At 37.0% G+C, this 19,885-nt stretch overlaps 1 protein-coding gene across 2 annotated transcripts in view; it reads right to left on the bottom strand.

The window, feature by feature from the left end:
- GRID1 (glutamate ionotropic receptor delta type subunit 1) overlaps positions 1-19,885 on the bottom strand; it is a 519,369-nt gene that overhangs the window by 240,728 nt on the left and 258,756 nt on the right. For both annotated transcript variants that reach the window (XM_032695050.1, XM_032695049.1), the window contains exon 4: positions 2,769-2,974. In XM_032695050.1, the coding sequence (XP_032550941.1) occupies positions 2,769-2,974 (206 nt within the window). The remainder of the gene's footprint in view (positions 1-2,768; positions 2,975-19,885) is intronic.

The following is a 19,885-nucleotide window of genomic DNA, read 5'->3' as shown; positions in this document are numbered from 1 at the left end:
TTCTTCCTCTCTGTTCTTTCAGTCAAAGCAGCTTTTATAGTAAAATAATAAATCTTGAAAACTTATGAAATGTCAGTGACTCCTGCTGCAGTAACTTTGACACATGACAGAACCAGGTACTGAGCTATTAAGAGAGTTAAATGAAAATTAAAGAAATAATCCTAAAATTGAGTTCTTCTAGCATTCAAAGCTTCTTCATGTATGATATGGCAGAATCCCCTAACTTTGTGCATTCAAAGTCAGATGAGATCTCTCTCGCCCACCCAAGAAATGATAAGTGAGGCTGAAAACTGGATCCATATTTTTTAGCAGAAAAGATGTATCACTTGCGATATCAAACCAGGCAAAATAAATCTTGTACCAGCTTCCAATGGCTGATGTCTGTGACTTGTGCTAAGAAAAATTTGTTAAAACTGTTCATATCAGGGTTCATAGTCCAAACACTGTTCTTATTTCTGTTCTGCCTTCCACTGGAGGGTCTGTGTGCAACACCTGTTTTTTATGAAGAAATGTTATTAGCCAATACACCTTAAAATGTAGTTGAAGCTTTTCAGACATTTTCCCCCTGCTACAAAATACCAACTCAGCAAAACTGAAAAACTTAACAAGGAACCTCTTTTTCACATGAAATTTTCCATTTCCACAAGTTTGTGGAAACAAAACGTTAAATCCAATTTCTTCTCTTTGTTTTTGAGCTTTTATTTCTAACTTGAGTTACAGAAAAAAAAAGAAAATAAATATGTGCAAAATATAAAAACGATATCTTTGCATTTTTTTCTAATGCTACTATTTAGATTCTTTTTGTAGAGCTAATTTTCCTCCCAAAACTGAAGAGAGAAATTGTTTCAGAATCTCAAACAATTTTCAAGGTGCAGAGCCAGACTGGTAACAATACTACTAGTATAGAGCTGTAAGTTATCTATAGCATGAAATAGTTACTGCAGAAATAAGTAAACCCTTCGAAGGCACTTATTGCCACACACAGTGAGTGATGCATTTCTGTAAATTACATACGAATGCATATTTCATTTAAGTTGAAAGCTGTTATTCTAGACTCCCTGAAAATGTGCTGCAGATAATTAGTTCCACTTATTGACTGAGATCTTAAAGAATTGCAGTTATTTGCTAACTCCACAAAATGTAAGCCCAGCCTCTGCCAGAGAAAGATTCTCCCCTACACCGTGTACCTCACAACTCAAGCTTTTTTAGAGTTCCTTTCTAAGATTTAAATTTTCTTTTATAAAGCTTTTCTGAATCAATCAAGATTCAATATAGGAAGATTGCCAAATAAATTACTCTTCATTTCTGCCCACTGTTAAACTTCTGTAGGGAGCTGGAAATATATCAGGGTCATTAGTCTTAATGCCTATAATACACAGTGCTTTAAGGTGAAGTGAGTAGTAAAGCAGTTTAATACACGAGCCTTTACACTCCAGACACCTCAGGGTCCTGACAGTGCACTCATCTAACTCTTAACAAAGAAATCTGGAGCCTTGAGCACTGAAGGGGGACACACTTTCCACCCAGTTTGAGTCTGAATAAAACACACATGTTTATTTCTTTTTCATACCTGGTTTGGATGCTTTGTTAGGACTCACTGGAAAGTTAAGCAATGTGTATTTCTGCTGGAGGTCTGCTACGAAGCAAATAAAACAGCCCACTGAGCTGCATAGAGCTTACTACACTTTGAGGGCATCTGCTCCCTCATTCTTCTGCAGGAAATCCCTGTGTATGCACAAACACTAGTAGAGTTTATCCCTGTGCTTAGTCTTTTCCAAGCTAACTATTTGCCTCATTTATTTCTGATAAACTTTACCTTATTAATTTAAAAACCACTGATGAACATAAAATGTGGATAATTTACTAATGCCGTTATGGTAAAAAAACCTTAATAAACTAATTTGAGTTGACTTTTTTTTTAATTGAGAAGGCTTTGATGCAGCTAAACTGATAATTGGAAACAGTTCTCACCCACATTTTAATTTCTTGGTTCAGTCTTATGCCTGGTTAACTAAAAAAAAATAAATTAAAACCCCTACTTCATTGCCAAATTCTTAGCTAATGAATACACAAACTTATACTGAGGCTTCAACTCTCATTCTCAATTCTGACATATAAAACACTGTAAAATAATTCATTATTTAATATTAAGAAATCTGGATAAAACTAATTAATGCCAAAAATTAGCCCACAGCACACTAATTAAAGTTTGCCCAACAGCTACCTCCCTGTCCTAATTAGCCTCATTGATTTCAAGAAACCACTAAGAAAAAAAAGACAAACATCTAATTCCCACCTCATATTTGATAAAATCTCCTTGATTCAACTTTCAAATATCCATAATGTGCCCTTTTAACATGAATTTGGACATTTCCACAACAAAAGCATCTCTCTAGGCACATTATGTTTCATTTCTAATGGACTATTTTAGATTTTCTGGTCACTTGTCAACAGCGGTTGAAATCCAGGACAAAATTATTGATACGGAAGACAATCAAATAAAAAAATAATTACTCCAGAGAGCTGTATATTATACTGAAAGTGCCCATCTAGCCCATGCTGCCCCATTTGCATCAACCACAAAGTATGCATTCCATGAAGCATGTGATCTTTCAATTCTCTGGCACCAGAGCCTCGCAATCCCATCCGACATTTAACAAACAGCACTGTCAAAATGGCAAAACACAGCAAGGTATCACATAATAAGTCACAATAAGTCATAATACATGTTTCTAAAATATTGATGATAAAAACAACTCTGCACTGACCTCATTAATAAAAGTCTGGGCTCCCCGTGGGCTCAGCAGTAAGATAGCTCTCCGCAACGTGTCCCGATAGCGGTTCAGCTCTTCTGTTTTCATGGTAGTAAAAAGGTTGGAAAACACTCTGCTGATGTTCCTGTCCACTTTTTGTAACGATACATCAAGTCCCAGTCTTGAGGCCTGATCGAGAAATCCCTGCAGCCCGCGTATATCTGTAACACAGACGGAGGAAAAAAAAAAAAAGAGAAAAGAAAAAAGCCACTGCATCAACCTTCATCAGTTAGACAAGCATCACTAATTAGGTGGCAAGCATTATTAATTAGGCGGAAAAAACTTTTTTACTTTTTTCCTGCAATGCTATCAGAAGAAGAGTATTCCACACCACCATCTTCCATGCCTCCCTTTCATAATCAATGCCAAGGGGGAAACTCCATCAATTACCTTTCCCCAGTTATCTGTGAATGACTCTGAGCAAGACCCAGTTCATGGATTTGGGTGGCTATGCAAACCTCCCCAGAAGCTCAAGGCCACAAGGCTTAACACTGCACAAACAAAAAGACAGTCCCACCCCAACAACATAATGGTCCAAATGCAGAAAACCAGGAGCAGATAAATACACAGAGGATAGATCACTCACCCCTAAACTTCTCTTATTCTACCACAACCTCATATTCCTGCTTTTTTCAAGAAAAAATTACCATATCCAGAACATACACAGCCCCCCTTTTGACATCCCTGTTTTTTTCTTGTCCTATAAATAACCTACCTAAACAGAGGTTTACCATTTACCTGCAAGCCCATGAAATAGTACACAAACCCTCAGTCTATTAGAAGAGAAATCATGCAAACAAGCCCATTCAGAACATGTTTCTTTGAGCTCTATGCCTCAACTTCAGGATGACTGAAAAAAACATATTTCCTTAATCACATTCTAGGGCATCCACATGGAGGAACACATTTCATATTATGTTCATGCTGAAAGCTGCTTGTTTGAACTGTATTCTTTTTTCCTGATTCTCAGCATTTTTCTGTAATAAATGTCTGAGTTTTTATTTTGTTGTGAAATTTAGAACAAGGTCAAAGTTTATATTGCACCGGGTTGCTCTCAAAACTAACAGTGACTTGATCACAGCTGTGCCATGTTATTACGAGCCCTTAATTTTATGGGAAACATGTAAAACTTTTTCAAGAAAGTATTGAAGCATCTTTTCTCACATTCATTTCTCACACTTTCATCATTAAACTTCATCTCCTGGGTGAAGCCGAATGGCTTAAGTTAGAGCACATTTATTGATCCAATAATAAAACTCGCTCTTCAGAAAACTTTACTGTAACTCTAACAATCTCTGTAAACCACATCATAACACCTGGTGATTTGCTTTTTTTTTTATTAGTCATGGAAATAACCATCTTCTGACACTGTTCAGGAGCTGAGCATCATTCCAACTGAATCAATAGCACTGCTTGCTGCCCCCCGAGTGGGCTCTTAAACCATCACCCATCTTGGTGTTTGATGGCCATAGAATACATATTATCACCTTTTATATCTCCTTGGAAAACATCATATGAAACCTGATATAAGTAATAATATCTTGTGAGGATACATCAGGTAAAGAATTTAGCTCACGAACAAGTGCAGTATATTAGGATCAACTAGAAAATATCAGACCCAAATGAAAAGCATTGGAATTTGCCCTGAGTAGCTTCACACTTCTGTCCAAACATGGGAATGCTTGTTAAGGTGATTAATTCAGCTTCAGAAATCAGTTGAATTGCAGAGACATATCAGAAATAATAGAAAGTAAGCCAGGACTGTGCCAACCACAGTGGACTCCCTATCGCCTTTTTAACTCTGGTTTAGCTGAAATGATCGCCCCTCCAGCCAACTCCCCTATCAGGAAAGGTGAACTCATGAGGGTTTTGCTGGTCTTTTGCTGTTCAATTTAGGCAGCTAAGTCTATAGCAGCTTTATCACACTGTCAAATACATGCCAGACTAGCTTATTGTCCAAAATCCCAAGTAAGTGAGGATATTAAGGGGTTTATTGCTGTGCAGGCATTTTTGGAAAGCATCAGAAGATTTTAGCACTTGTATAACTGTTAAATATTGCAAGTGTGCTGCAAAAATGACAGTGACAAACAACTATTATTGACAGATTAAAGTATTTCACCAAACTTGTCAAAGTAAGTTTGGATTTTGTTAATTTAAATTCAGTAAGCTATCATTCATTCCTATGCACACTTTATGGATATGTGGTATGCAAAACAGAAAGATTTTTCTTTTAATGATGTTTAGTCCTTCAAAATTACTGCAGTGCTTGATAAGCAAGTATGAAAGAAAGTAAGTAAGAAAACTCTTATGATTTGGTAACAATTTGTCTTTTCGTGTCACCCTCTAAAGTTATCACTGCACAAACAAAAGCTGTTTACAAAAGATTAACTGTTGCTGATATTGCTCTAGGTTGGTTTTCTTCTTGCCTTATGTTTTCAGCTGACCTACTGAACTACTGAAATATTCTTGTAGACCAGTGCAAAATACTTGATGCACGCGGTAAGACTATTTGGACTGGGAAGGGCATTTTATATTCCCTTACAAATCTGTCCACCAAGGAAAAAAAGCTATTTCCCAGTTTGAAAAATGAAAAAAAAATTGACTTTTTCCAGCTTGAGAAAGCAAAACCTAAGATGGAAGAGACTGTCCAAGCTCAACTGCACAAGCACAATCTGTGAGTTTTTCGCAGATATAAACGAATGTGAATTTATTCAGTGTTGGCAATTAAAAAGAACTGTGTGATGGTATCTTCCTGAATGCTGACATGCCTGCTCCTACATGACACTGAGAAGAAGGAGGTTTGGTGGGAATTCAGAGGTGGAAGTGGGAACTGAAGTGTTTTAAGAGGTGACTAACAATTTTAGGTGCCTGCATAATGGGAACTTTTCTTCATAAGTAATTATCTGCAACCATTACCAAGAGGGCAATCATTTCTTAAAATGTATCAGTAAACAAATAGGGAAACACATGCCCATATGCAGGAGCATCTGTTTAAAAGACATAATAAATTAGGCTCATTTTTATCTTATCTGACACATCACACAAGGAAGAGAGTGCCCTCATTTTTTTCTCCATTTAGTAGATCACAAGCCCACGAAACATTAAAGAAAAACTGAGCTTTGTTCCACAGTGGCTGAAACAGAAATATTCACAGATAACAGTTATGAATTTCTTTTCATTTCTCATAATCTAGGACAGCTCACCCTTCATTTCCTTCAACACTAAAAAGAGTTTTATAAAATTCACATAGAATTTCATAAAAATAAAGGGTTCTATTAATGTTTCTGCCTGTTAAAATACAATTGTTTCCTGTCTCTTGTAGTCTTAACAGAGACTTTTTATTAAGAAGTTCAGATTCTAACATTAGAGTTATCCCGAACCATTACTAATGAAATAATTCCTTGTGTCCATTTATTTCATGTTTTCTAGGAAAAATACAGCAATTCAAACTTTCACTTCTGCTTAGAACATCTGAAAAAAGGACCAGTTGCAAGCTTCAGCTATCTGCCTTCAGTTTCACAATTACTTCCTTTTGCTCAGGTTGTAGCCTACACTCAACATTAAAATCATATTTTAATTATCTAATTGCCCACCTGAGTTATGGAAGCTCAACATGCAGAGCTTCAGAGGCAATATTTGAAAATTTCCCTTTAGAGAATGTGAGTTTCTTAGAGATGATAAAACACACTTCAGAAGAGAAGCTGCACTACAGAAAATGCACTCGGGTGAGCACCTCTCATAGAAGTGATATGTAAAACCATATGATAATTGGATATGTTTACAATACTCTAATGTCAACCACCATCATGTGGAATAGGCAGGCTGGAATTAGAACTAACTCACTAGATCTTCATAAGAAAAGCAAATTTCTTATGAACTTTGGGCCTCTCCTGTTACATCTGACTGGAGAGAGAATTTCTGTGGCCCAGAGCCTTCTTCCTAATGCTGACGGCTATACCATATGTCCAGGTCTGACAACAGAAGAACAGGACAATTTGAGGGATAGCTATTACAAGGAGGGAAGGAAGGTCTTAATGCACTGCTAAGATACGAATTCTGTGTGACTACAAAACTAATGCTTGCCATAAATAAAAGGCTTTATTGTACTATAAGGAATAATGGGATGTGTAATTTCCTACCATAGGTTAGGTTGGTTACTGCACTGGTTGACTTGATCACAAACATAAAAGAATAATACTAAACATGGCATTAGCTACCTGTAAAGCTCATTATCACACACTAAAGTAATTAATTTTTATTGTATTATTTATAATCTTGCTAATGCAAAACACTTCTAGAGTCTACCATAGCATTCAGATTTCATAAATTCACAAGATCTGATTCTTGGCCCTGACAAAAGCAGGTTTAAGCTATTATTTTTCTGGGAACAGCTGTGTGGTTGGGCACAGCTGGCCTTTTAGGACGGCTCATTGCAAAAAGGAATTTCCAGGAGGTAAAGAGTACTATATTGTCTTTTCAACACCAGTTCCTAACCCCACTTGACAGAAATAGAGGCAGCACATGGCCAGGAAACATTTTACTTTGGGCAGAAAACAGCTGGAAGCAAACTGAAGTACCAAGTTGGAGCTGAAAGCAAGGCTAAAGAAGCACCAGGATATAACTTCACCCTGTGTCATTTTCATCCAAGTAAATTCTGGGAGGACTAAGTATCGCCACCGAGTTCTGTTTTCAAATATCCTACGCCAATCCTTTCACTTGTACATTTGTAAGAGGGAAAAGTAAATAAGTGTGAAAAACAATGAGATCAGGAGATGGTGAGGTTTTGAGTTCTCATTTGCAGATTGTAGGCTCTTCACACTTTTTTTTTCTCCCATATCAGTTCTATTTGAGCATTATTTTGACGATATTTAAAGTATTGAGAAGAGTATAAAGGAGACTTGGGTACTTTAACTGTTCTAGCATTTATGCACTTATAAAAATGCATATACTTTTTCCAAAATTTTAGGAATGCTATTCAAGGCATTGTTCCTTATACTTAAAAGCTCCAAGAGAAAAAAAAATTACTATTTCTTATCTTTCATACAAAAATCCTCTCCTTTACTGTAGTTTTGTCTCTCTTGACTTCAAATTGAACAGAACACTTCCCACTTATTATTTCATTTCTTGAGACAGAATAAAATACTCACTCCAGGATTCACTGATTTGGAAGATAACCTATAAGCACTCTGAAACAGCTTTCCTAAACCACTTCAGTTTCATGGATTTCATTCTTTTTATCTTACATTGGCTGTTCTCTCTAATTTTCGCAACTGAAAATTGTTTGTATTAGAAATAAGGGATAATATGACTGGTGTTAGAAACAGAGACACATATCCTGATGATTAGACTCCTGCTGCACTGCCAGCTTTCTGAATAAATTATTTTGAATACCATCTTTTTGTCCTTGCTGCAGATAATAACCTACTTGAGGGATTTGAATATATTCTAGTATTTCAGAAAACCGAAAGTGGACATACTTCAGAAGTAGCTCTTATTTTTCAGTTAATAAATAACAAAATTCTTTCTTCAAACAATAGAAAGAATATTGCTATTTATGCTTCCAAAAGGGAATTATTTCATCCAAATCATCTAGAAGAATTAGACTTTGAGAAAGTACTGAAACTTTCAGTCTAAAATATTCACAAGATGATTTTAACTGTTCAAATAGATTGATTAGTCCAGAAAGTATAACAAAGTACATTACAAAAGATACGACTGCATTAATTTGAGAATATAAACGGTGATTAGTTCCCAGTGCAAATGTGAGATTATATTAGTGCAGCATATTTTCTACTTTTTTTTCTCTGCTCTTACAACCTCCCTCCAAACATGTAACTTCTCACTTTACCTACATCATTTCCTTGCATGTCTCTGCCTGCTGTATTCCCACAATCAGTGCTAAGATAATTTATTCTACAAACATTAGAACTCACAATTTCAGACTATGTCTGATTTAGTCACCTCATTCCTAATTAAGTTTTAGTTCAAAAATTTTCTGCTAAGGAAAAAATATTTGGCTTTTTTCATGCTTTTAGATACACCAGAGCTCACAGTAACACTCTGCAATTATATTCCATTTTCTTTTCCTTTTTTATAAAGAAATTAAGTCTAGGCAGTAATTAATAACTAGGCAGTAATTATTACAGCAAGTAGATACAATATCAGGTACAATAAATTCATTAATTAAATTGGATATTGTTTATTATTCAGTTTAGATAAAAACAGCTGTACTAGATGTGACCAGACGAGAAGTTCTGCTGAGCTCCAGAGCCTATCTCTGACAAACAGAGTGTAAACCAGGAGCAAATCATGGATATTTCCCTATAATATTCTCCTGATAATTCAGTTTGCAGTGCAGGGAATTCCTCAGGCATGTGTGGTTTCTATGTACTTCTATGCACTAAGGGTCTGTGTAATCCTCAATGGATTCTCCTGCATAGAACAGCAGCAGTTTCCCTTTAAGCCCATGTAAACTATGAGCATCCAAATCAGTTCCCAACCAGCATAACAACCTGAGAATTTTCAGGATCTCCCTGGACTTTCCCATTTCCCAATTTTACCTTTCTCTTCTGGTCAGTTCTACTAATATGGATCAAACACAGAGCAACATGCCAGCACCTGCACTGCCTCACCAACCAGACCTAGAAGCTGCATAGTCCCTTCTCAAAGAGATGAGAGAAATGCCAGAAATCAGATGTTTCTGCAAAGAAAAAAGTAGGCTATCAGAAATTAATCTTTGAAAAAGGCACAGAATACTGATTCACCACTTAAATCTAGATCACAGGCTGACACTTGACTACCCCTCCGTAGAAACTAAAAGTATTACACGTGTGTTTGGATACAAGCATCAGGATTAACCAGATGCAAAGACCTACTCCAAACTCCTCGTGATATCGAAGGCTGAAGTTTGTATAATGGCTGCAGAAATTTTCTATTGGACAGTTATACCACCCACATTGATATTATTTTCATGCTTTCAAATATAAAAAGTACTTTGAAAAGTGTCAAATCACAGGTATTGGTGATTTTCACTCCTAAACAGATGGGAAAGGTACAGAATGCACCATAAAGCCAGATGTGTTGCGTACACAAACAGATGTTTTTCAGACCTGACTTATCATAGAAGGCAGATATCACTATTAACAATATTTAAAAGTTGCTCTGCACAACTGGTGTTTCATACCTGAAACAGCTGATCCAATCTGAAGGTAACTGGAGCTTCCCAGGAAGCCCAGAAGCACAAAAGCTTTTTAAAGGCTACAACAGCCCTTTCACATTTAGCATGAAAGGTCAACTACAGATCTCTCCTGCTGGATGTTAACACTCAGCATTCAAAAGCACAAGGAAAATCACCTCAGGAAATTCATTATTGCTGGAAAAAAAATATGGACATATGCTACAATTGATGTAAAAAGGGAATTCACTGAAGAACCAGCATTTCCATTCAAATCATCCATTCAATTCTTCCAAGTGCAATAATTGCCAACTGTTTGCCCAATGGTAAACCACTGAAATGAGCTGTAATAGCTTCTCACCTCACTACCGCTGTTTATATACTAAAATACTTTTAAAGACATTACACAGTGGAACTGCTGAATCATCTTATGAGACCAAAAATATCTGTATTGACAGAAAATATACTTTTCCTGATGTACAGACTCAGTTTAAATGAAATACTTGTTCCATCTAAACTAATTCTAATTATGGCATTAAATTACTGAGCTTAATATTTGCTGTGACTGAGTACCAGAAAATCTAAACAACCATCCACCAGGACCTTAGGAAAACATATCTTTCTTCTCTTGGATGGCTGAGATGCACATTCCTGAAGCCATATTATTTTACATAAATATGTGAATTAATAGTGCCCATTTAAGGTGTTGTGACTGTCAGCCTATCTGCTTTCACACAAATGTAGGTTAAGCACCTGTTACTGCCTGGTAACTCTGGTTACTGTACTTGGACACTTGAAGAACACTCTTCATAAATAAAACCAGCAACCCAAAACTAGGGATAAGTAAATGCAAGTAAAAACAACCTGAAACAAACCAAGTGTGTAAAGGGCATGCCTTTAATAGAGAGGCAAAGGTTACTTCTTCTCATTCAGAGAAAACCAGGAGTCACCTGAGAATTTGAGAGAGGTTCATTCTCTGCGTGTATAGCTAAGTGTCAAGCAAAGAGAAGGTAGAAGCATGTCCCTTTGGATTTAATGGATTGCAGAGCAAGTCTCCCTCTTGTTTAAATGAGCATTAAATACTGTACATTCCAATCTCAAGAGAGGTGGCATTAAAATTATTGCAGATAAAGGAATTAAATTCCCCCTTGAGGAAAGGCTACTGGCAGGAAGACCTGATTCTTTTACATGTGTGACAGTAATTATTGCTTGCATTCATACAACATTCTTTCAGTTAAGGGTCTCAGTATACTTTATAAACACCTGTACAGTATAAAAAAGTATACTCTATAAATACACACTAGAGAAGCTAGATGTTCTTATACCTGCTTAACTACATGTCAGCAAATAATAATTCAACGCTCTATTGAAGAAACTTTCTCTCATTTTTGTAGGTTCAAGAAAAAGTCAGTTGCTCTGGGTGCACAAACAGCAGAAAGGCTGCCAGAGTTGCCAGTTCTAATGTTGGCACCCTCCAGGGATGGAGTCTTCACTGAGGAAACAGAAATTCTCTTTGTTGTTACTATTTCTCAACCAGTCTCAGATTTTTCCCAACCAAGTCCTTACTTGTTGTTAATTTTGTACTATCTCCAGTCTTCTGCACTGTGACTTTGGCAGATGCCACAGTTTCACTCCAGCGCTCGCTTTTCAGGGCATTCAGTACAAGGTGGCACAGGGGCACTGAGCCCATACCTCACCTTGAGCCTGACTGCCCCCAGCACAGTGTTCTCTGACCTGGCTGTGGTTGTGACTAAGGCTCTGTGTCACCACACCACATGCACCATATGGACACCACACTCACGTGGAGCCCAAGCTTCACAGAGCTCACCTGCCCTGGCAAGCCCATCGTGAACTACTCAGCCAATAGTTGCTCACCTGCTGGCAAGGCAAGGACAGCAGAGTGACCATTTTTGGCTCAGAACTGAGGAAGAAGGACCCTTTGGCCAATCTTTATTTTATTTGCATGATGTCCATCAGGCCATAAGGACGATGGTAATATTGGAAGTTTAATTTCCTTGGATAGTCGCTTGACTCACAAAATGCATTTTAATATAGACTTCAATATTAATTGAACTTGAAAATGGGAAAAAAATGTAACCTTCTTTAGTTTCCTACTTTTTTTAAAGCCCATTTTTGCAATATAGCCTCCATAAAACTCTGCACAAAAACGTGAAGGAATACAAAAATCAATTATAGACTCTTCTGTTCTCCAGTGTTTTCTGATAAAAACAAGATGAGAAGGATCCCTACTGAGATAACAAATCTCTTGGCAGAAGCAGGAGGGAGTTGAAAATAAAAACTAAGTTCATGTCACATATAATGACCACCAATTACTCCCTCTTGTAGGAATATGCCAAACACAAACGAACAGGGAAAAAAATAATCAATTGCCAATTATTCATTCGCATTATGACAACTACTTTAGTACAATGGCAAATACAAGTACTCCATTCTCTAACAACAGAACTCTGATTCTGGGAGGGGGAGGAAAACACAAAACTAACATGCTAGAAAACAAAAACACAAATCTGCTTGTACTTTGTCATCAGCTAAAACCTTCTCAGGCATCCCTCTCTCAGCTCCATGCTTTTGGAACATAATGAGAAATGATTACTGACGAGACAACTGCTAACTCTGAGGTGGTACATTGTACCAAGACTAGTGCCAAAAGATTCTCCGCTCATCATATTGTAAACAAAAGTAATACATTTTAACAGACAGAAAAATTAGATGTTTCAGGTCTTAGTCCTACAAACATTCGAGTGTACATTTTGCTTCGTGTGAGGAAATTCAATGCCAAGTCTCCTCCCACAGACAAAATCTCCCAACACAAGAATAAGTGTTCACATAGCTCCTGCACACTGTGATTTACTCCTGTGAGGATAATCAGGACAAACACTTTAAGCGCATAGAACATACGCTTTCTTGGATGTGAAGCACTTCTTTCTCAAAACATCAATAAATAAAAAATAACAATAATAATAAAAATATTAAAAGACCACAACAAACTAAAAAGAAACAAGCAAAAAGCTTCCCAGCTTTTTAACCAATACTCCTGTGCAGCCCTCCTCTCCAAACCACATCCCTGATAGTTTAACATCTTATATCCATGATAGAATACATGGCCTTTGTGAAAGCACTGTAAACTTGCTCTTGCCAGGCATGCCTAGGACTGTTTCATATGGTAGGTTTGGGTCTAGAGAGTAAGTCCTATGAGGAGCAGCTGAGGGAGCGGGTATTGTTTAGTCTAGGGTTCAGGGGAGACTTTTATTGTTCTCTACAAACTACCTGAAAGGAGGTTGCAGCCAGGTGAAAGTCAGCCTCTGTCCCCAGGCAACCAGAGACACGATAAGAGGCCTCAAGCTGTGCCAGGCGAGGTTCAGGTTGGACACCAGGAAAAACAATGTTGGTTAGGCATTGGAACGGGCTGCCCAGAGAGATGGTGGAGTCTCCATCCCTTGAAGTGTTCAAGAAATGACTGGACGTGGTACTTAGTCATATGGCTTAGTTTGGCACGGTGGTGTTTGGTCAAAGGTTGGGCTCAATGATCTTGGAGGTCTTTTCCAGCCTTAATGATTCCAAGTGCCTTAATGATTCCATAATGTTACAAGTGCCCAGATACAAAAGCAAATACCCAGTTTTCACAGAGATACTCCATTAAAAAATTAACAACCATCTGTAAGAATATTTTTTCTTCTTCTCTTTACTATATTTTATAGAGCAACAGCAAAGAGAAATATTTACAGGAAAACAGTGTCTTCTCATTAAATACCCAGCTGTAGAAAAGGATAATGGGAAAATGGGAACACAATGCCATATAGAGTTTTCCGATTCCACTAGTGTGACCCTCACAAATTTAATTAAAATAACTTCATTTGAATAAAAGCAAATACAGTAAGTATCCTCTGTTATTTGGCAAAACCATTCCCAGCAAAGTAAACCTCACAATTCACCAGAAAGTTATTTTGAGATCTGCACTCACAGATACCCAAAGAGACAATAAGAAAACCCCCTTCACATTTTTCAAAAGCAATAAGTATTCAGGGTTCTCAGTTTACTTCAGTGACAGTAAGGGGATTTATTTGCATGTCTATAAAACCAGGACTTACTACAGTGTCTCCTTTATGCATATTTATGAGTAAATGAAATGGGAGATCTATATGCCTCAGTAAATTTAAATTTGATTGTAGGACTCAAAGAGAAATCAACTGGGCAAAATCTGACAAGCTTTTATCTACTGATGACAATCATTAATCTGAAGACCATTTAGGAAGTAAAATACACCTTAAGGTTAATATTTCAAGAGGCCTTATTTTTTTCTCCCCTAATGAACTTAATTCCTTAGCTAATATCTTCTAATTTACTGGAAAGGAACTAGACAACTCCAAAAGTCACCAGGAAAAATCTTATCATTAGAAAAGGCTGAAAAGGACATCTCTGGCTGAGCAGCACCACGCAGGTGCTGCTATCTTTGGTGGGTGCTGGCAAATCTGCACATCTTAACATAGTTCACAGAAGCAGACACTGTGCTAATTTCAGTTACTTTAAATAAAGCAATGGCTTGGAAGAGGACAAGATGTCATACCAGAAAGGATAGGATAATATGTTACTGCCAGGCATCTAAAAAAACCATTCATCAGGTAAAGACAAGACTAATGTAATCACCGATTTCTCATTTTTCTATTCTTGTAGAGTAGCTGGAGAGGGGGAAACAGAAACCTCTCCTTAAGAAAGGATTATAATTGCTACAATGCACTGAAGGGAAAAAAAATATTAAAAATATAGCTAATAAAGATAATTACCTTCACATATTCCAGTTCTCAAGGGAAAAAAAAAAAATCTAATTCTGCTGAGTTCACAAGAACAATTCAACTACATGATGTTTTAGTATAAAGGTGTGGAAAGACTATTTGAACTCTAGGTGAACCATACATAGGGGGGGTTTATTTTTATTTCTAACTTTTATTCTTCTATTCACTCTGAGCAGCATCAATCCCAGGTTTTTATTCCTGGGACGCAACACATCAAGCTCTGTATCTTTCTAGCTCTAAGGTAACTTGCACATACTGCAATTAATAATAAAAGGACCAGATGAGAACTAACATTTCTCACTCTACTAGCTCATTTATTCACCAAGTGTAGGTAATATATTAGTTAAGGTTTGAGTTTATTCATCATGAAAATCATTATGCTTTGATCCTACATAATATGTTCAAGCACTTCTCCATCTGAAATATATTTGGTTAATATAGTTAACAACGTGAGGCAGAGGGGGAAGCAGAGTGAGAGACTTCTTGTCAGGAGAATGTGACCCAGATCTCTGAAAGGTCACTTAAGAATGCCAGCTGGAAATCTTTGGAAGGCAAAATAACACCGAGTGTTTTTCTTAAGCTTAGATTTCTTTGTTATTTTATGATCCTCATTTGAGCAAAAATGAGGTTCTTTCCAGTTCAGGTATTTCCTCAAATCTCTTCATTCACTCATATAATCATTTTTCTCACTATCAAGAGGTTGTTCTTGGTCACCAAGTACATTAACAGGTTTCATCTGCATCTTCTTCCTTCCCTAAGCATTTATTTAGATGCATTTCCTGGCATATAACTACACTGACTTCTACAGCAGCACAGACAATATAGCTGTAAACTTCAGGGAACAAGACAGCCATGTAAGCTGCTGGAAACACCCTTACTTCAAAACCTTCTAGCAAGAGGTTGCAGATACAGTTTCACACTTCATTTCTTTTGACATGTCCCCAGAAACACTGCTGTGCGTATCCAGTGACAGTATTTGAAACCACACACCCCAGCCACCTCCGAGGCTTTATTACACTAGCTACTGCTCCCATGAAAAAGAAACATTTTTTTTCCCCTGGAAACAAGTACTCAGTATTTGTTTGAACAGAGCTCTTTTGCTCAAAAGGGTGGAATGAATGATCAGCAAAATGTGCTTTAACACCAGAAAAAGAGAGAGCTGGAAGTTAGGCTCTTGAGATTTAGGAGGTCACTGATTACATTCTTTATACAACAGGACCTTTTTTTTTTTCCTTCTTTTTCATTTTTCATGTAGAAAGAGTCTAATACTAAAAATATAAGTTTCTGGTCATATTATAATAGTATCCTGATTTATGTTTTCTTTCACGCCCTATAACCAAGTCTTACACATTTAAAAAAAAACCAGAAGACATTTTCCTGTGCTTTCTAAATTTATATCATCTTAATTCTTCTGTGTTATATTTCAATGATTGAAACATGCAATTTTAATTGACTTTCAATGAGTGGAATAAACCCTTACTCTCCTCTTACAGAGTACTCATTCATCTCTATCTGAAATGATCAATGATACAATATCAATTCCACAATGTTAAGAGTTTTATATATATGTATATACTCTTTCCCAAGCCCACTAGGAAAAGTTTGACCAAAAACATGAGTATCTGTTTAAATCTCTGTAGTGTGAGAGGCAGGGGGGTGTAAGAGGACTCCATTGCTATAGCAATAAATAGTAAGCAATAAAAATATTTCTCTTGAGGAACTGTGGGACAGTTAAGTGCAGAAGCTGAAGGAGGAATATTAGAATGAATGTAGATCAGTTAATTGAGGATAAACATACCGAGGTGGGAGGGAGGGAAGAAAGACTTCTTGAACTTTGCAGTATGCTAAAGACAATTTGAAGAGACAGTGAGTAAAAAACCTACTTAGAAGAGAATGAATCATCTGAAATTTGCAGTGGATTTAGTGAAGTGCATAGCCCCATGTGCTAAAAAGATGTGAAGAGGGATAGTAAAGTTGACTGTGAAAATGAAAGAACTGGACACTGAAGAGTGCTGTGGGAATATTGAGGCAAATTCTTCTAGCAACTACTAAAGAACAGAAAGGAAAGAACCAACACAAACTGAAGTGTATCCTCAAGTCCGCTACTTATTCACATTTTTGACCTGGTTCTGAAGAAAACAAACAAAAAACCCCCCAAACCTCCCACAAACCACAACCAATTGAAAATAGTCCAAATGAACTATTCAAAAACATTTCCTTGTTTCTCATTTTATAATTCACTACTGTAAATTATTTTCGTGATATTTATCTGACACTGCCTTTGCTTCTTTGTACCTTAATTTCTATTCTTCCTTTTTTTATCCAACCTATCCCTTATTCCCATTGCAATAAATAGTCACTTTGATTTACAATTCCCTTCAGCCAACTGAACAGGATTATATATATACACACAAAATAATTAATAAAAAAATAAATGAAAGTTCCTATTTTGTAGGGCTTTTTGTAAGACAGGGGTTTAAACTTTCTTTTTTTCAATTTCTAATTTTGTTTGCAACTTTAGTGTGATACTGAGCATGGAAAGATTAAAATAAACTGCAAATATAGCCTTTAAGGATACAAGCAGTTGTTTGTTGCATTTTCTACATAAATAATAGGACTGGAGAGTTAAAAGAACAAGTCATGCATTGCAGATTTAGAACTCTAGGTTGAACATCATTCTGTTTTCAGACTACTTTCTCCTTTTCAAAGACTTTCCAAAGGTCTGTATACAAACTCAAACGTCTGATGTCTCATACTCGTCAGATGTCCAATGTCTATTTTTGTTGCAACTTGCACTTCAACTAATTTGAATGTCTATTATTAGTGCTCTAATTATAGATTTCATATAATCTGATTACTGTTACAAACATAAAGGTCAAGATCCTCTTAAAGTTGTCCAATTTCTTTTTAGCCTCTAACTAAAAGTAGCTGAAAGTGATGTTAGAATGAAATTTAAAATTATTGTATCTGCAGGTACATTAAATGTATCTGATACAATTTTTTATGGGTTATACTACATGGAAAGTGATAACTTTGTACTTTTCCTTTCAATAGCTACATATAACTAAGAGAAACTTAATAAAATTAGAGTTTGTTTGGGTTTTTTCCCATGGTAGTAGTTAGCAAATTTTAATGTCACTTTTTTTGTGCAATTCTCTGGATTCAACTGTACCCATCTACTCACCTCTACATGGGAGCACCCTCACTCATGTTCCACACTCACCTCTCAGTCATTCCTCCCATGAAATCATTAATGGTCTATCACCTTCTCCCTTTTCCCCAAAAAAGACACCGGTCCCCACTATAAAATGTCTCTAAAACACACTGTGATCCCTTGGGGATTCAGCAAAACAGCAGGCAGAGCTCCCCCAGGCACTGCAAGTCAGCCAGGATGGCTGGAGAGCCCCTAAAACCCTTCCTCGTATGTTCTCGCTCTTGCAGATCAGCTTCCCCCAGAAGTGCCCTTGCTACAGGTGACTCTGCAACATATTAACAGTTTCAACAATTCAACAACAATTTCATTAACGGTGATGCCAGGATCCTTTCCTGTGTCCCTGAAGATGCCTCTGTGCAGTTCCTGGCAACTCCACATGAGCATTGGTTTTCCCACACTTCCCAGAGCTGCAGCAGCAGGCGATGGCATGATGGAGGAGAAGGCAAGAGAGCTATAGGAGAGGGGAAGGAGAGGAACCAGAGTGGTTTATTCTGTGAAGGTAACCCCAGGACTGGAGAACCATTGCCTTGTAGGGTAGGACCTGGCTGTAGCTCAGAAGGCAAATGGTAGCCCCTGAAGATCCAGTGTGCCACTTCAGCAGCAGCAAACTCCTGCAAAGGTTTAAGAACTCATTATGAGCAGACCACGATTATTTTCTGCAAGAAGGAATTAATTCTGAAGAGGTTTTTTTTCCAAATTTAACAATACCTTTTTTCAATAAGCTGTTGAAGAGCTAAGAAGATGACATTCCATAGCACACCTCCAAATTCCCCTGGCACAGTCCCCTGCCTCTCCTGTGGACTGTAAGGCTCAGTGTGTGCAAGGCCTTAGCATAATATCCCCCCTCCACTTCCTCTCCATTTGCCTGGCAAAGGCTAAGATCAGAAAAGACAGCTTGGTCTACCATTTCCAGATGGAGAAAGAAACAGGTAGAACTAGTCCATTTGGATAGAGATGGGATGAGAGAAATGCCAGCCCTCCATACAGGAGCAAATGATTCTTTTTCATGGTTCCCTGCTGTCTTGATCCTGAATAATCTGTAGCCAACTGTGTTCATCAGTCTGTGCTCGTCAGGCTGACATGCCCTTCTCTGCAGGTGGTCACTCTAGCAAACATCATCCAACTACTTGAAAAGGTAATAATATTAAGAAAGCAATTCTTAGTACCTTTTGGTACTAGCAGATTTTGATCATGATAATGTTTATTAAATCTGATACACTGGATGAATATACACATTTTTTATTACTCATCTATGGAATTATATTATCATACATACAAATATTCAAGTTCTGATCTTACCCTTAAACAATACTTGGGCTACAGCGAAAGAGATAAAAAAATCTAGGCAAAAGCTTTGAAAACACTGGGCTATTCAAATGAAAAGTCCATGACTTAAGTTATGAGAACCCTCAGTGTATTCACCACCTAAGGTAGAGTACAGGTGCAGTTGAGTATTTTGGCCAACAGCCACAGCACACCTGGCAATGCAAAAATATAACCTGTGTTAGAATGTGATTCATATCACTGGTAGTGATGCGTTTGAATCAGTTTTAGTAACTGTAACACTGGAAGGCTAGATTCCATATGTTTATTATCAATTAAAGTGGGCATGTGATCATTAATTTTAAAAAAAATTCCTGAAGGTCATGAGCCAGAAAACAAGAGGGAAGACTTCCAGGCTTCATTTTTACTTTAAAAAATGCCTAGATTACAGTAATAGTATCTGTAACTATGATTTTAGACATGCAATACCAAACTACTACTGGAAGAAAACAAAGTTAAATGCTAGAATGCTGAAAAAATTTATCTAAAAAAAAAAAAAAAAATCTTAATATCCAAGGCACATTTGCATAAATAGCTTGCCAATGTTCTT

The sequence above is a fragment of the Chiroxiphia lanceolata genome, chromosome 8 (genome assembly GCF_009829145.1).
Source record: "Chiroxiphia lanceolata isolate bChiLan1 chromosome 8, bChiLan1.pri, whole genome shotgun sequence".
NCBI classification, from domain to species: domain Eukaryota; kingdom Metazoa; phylum Chordata; class Aves; order Passeriformes; family Pipridae; genus Chiroxiphia; species Chiroxiphia lanceolata.
The sequence above is the reverse complement of the archived record's forward strand: the minus strand, read 5'-3'. Positions and strand labels throughout refer to the sequence as shown.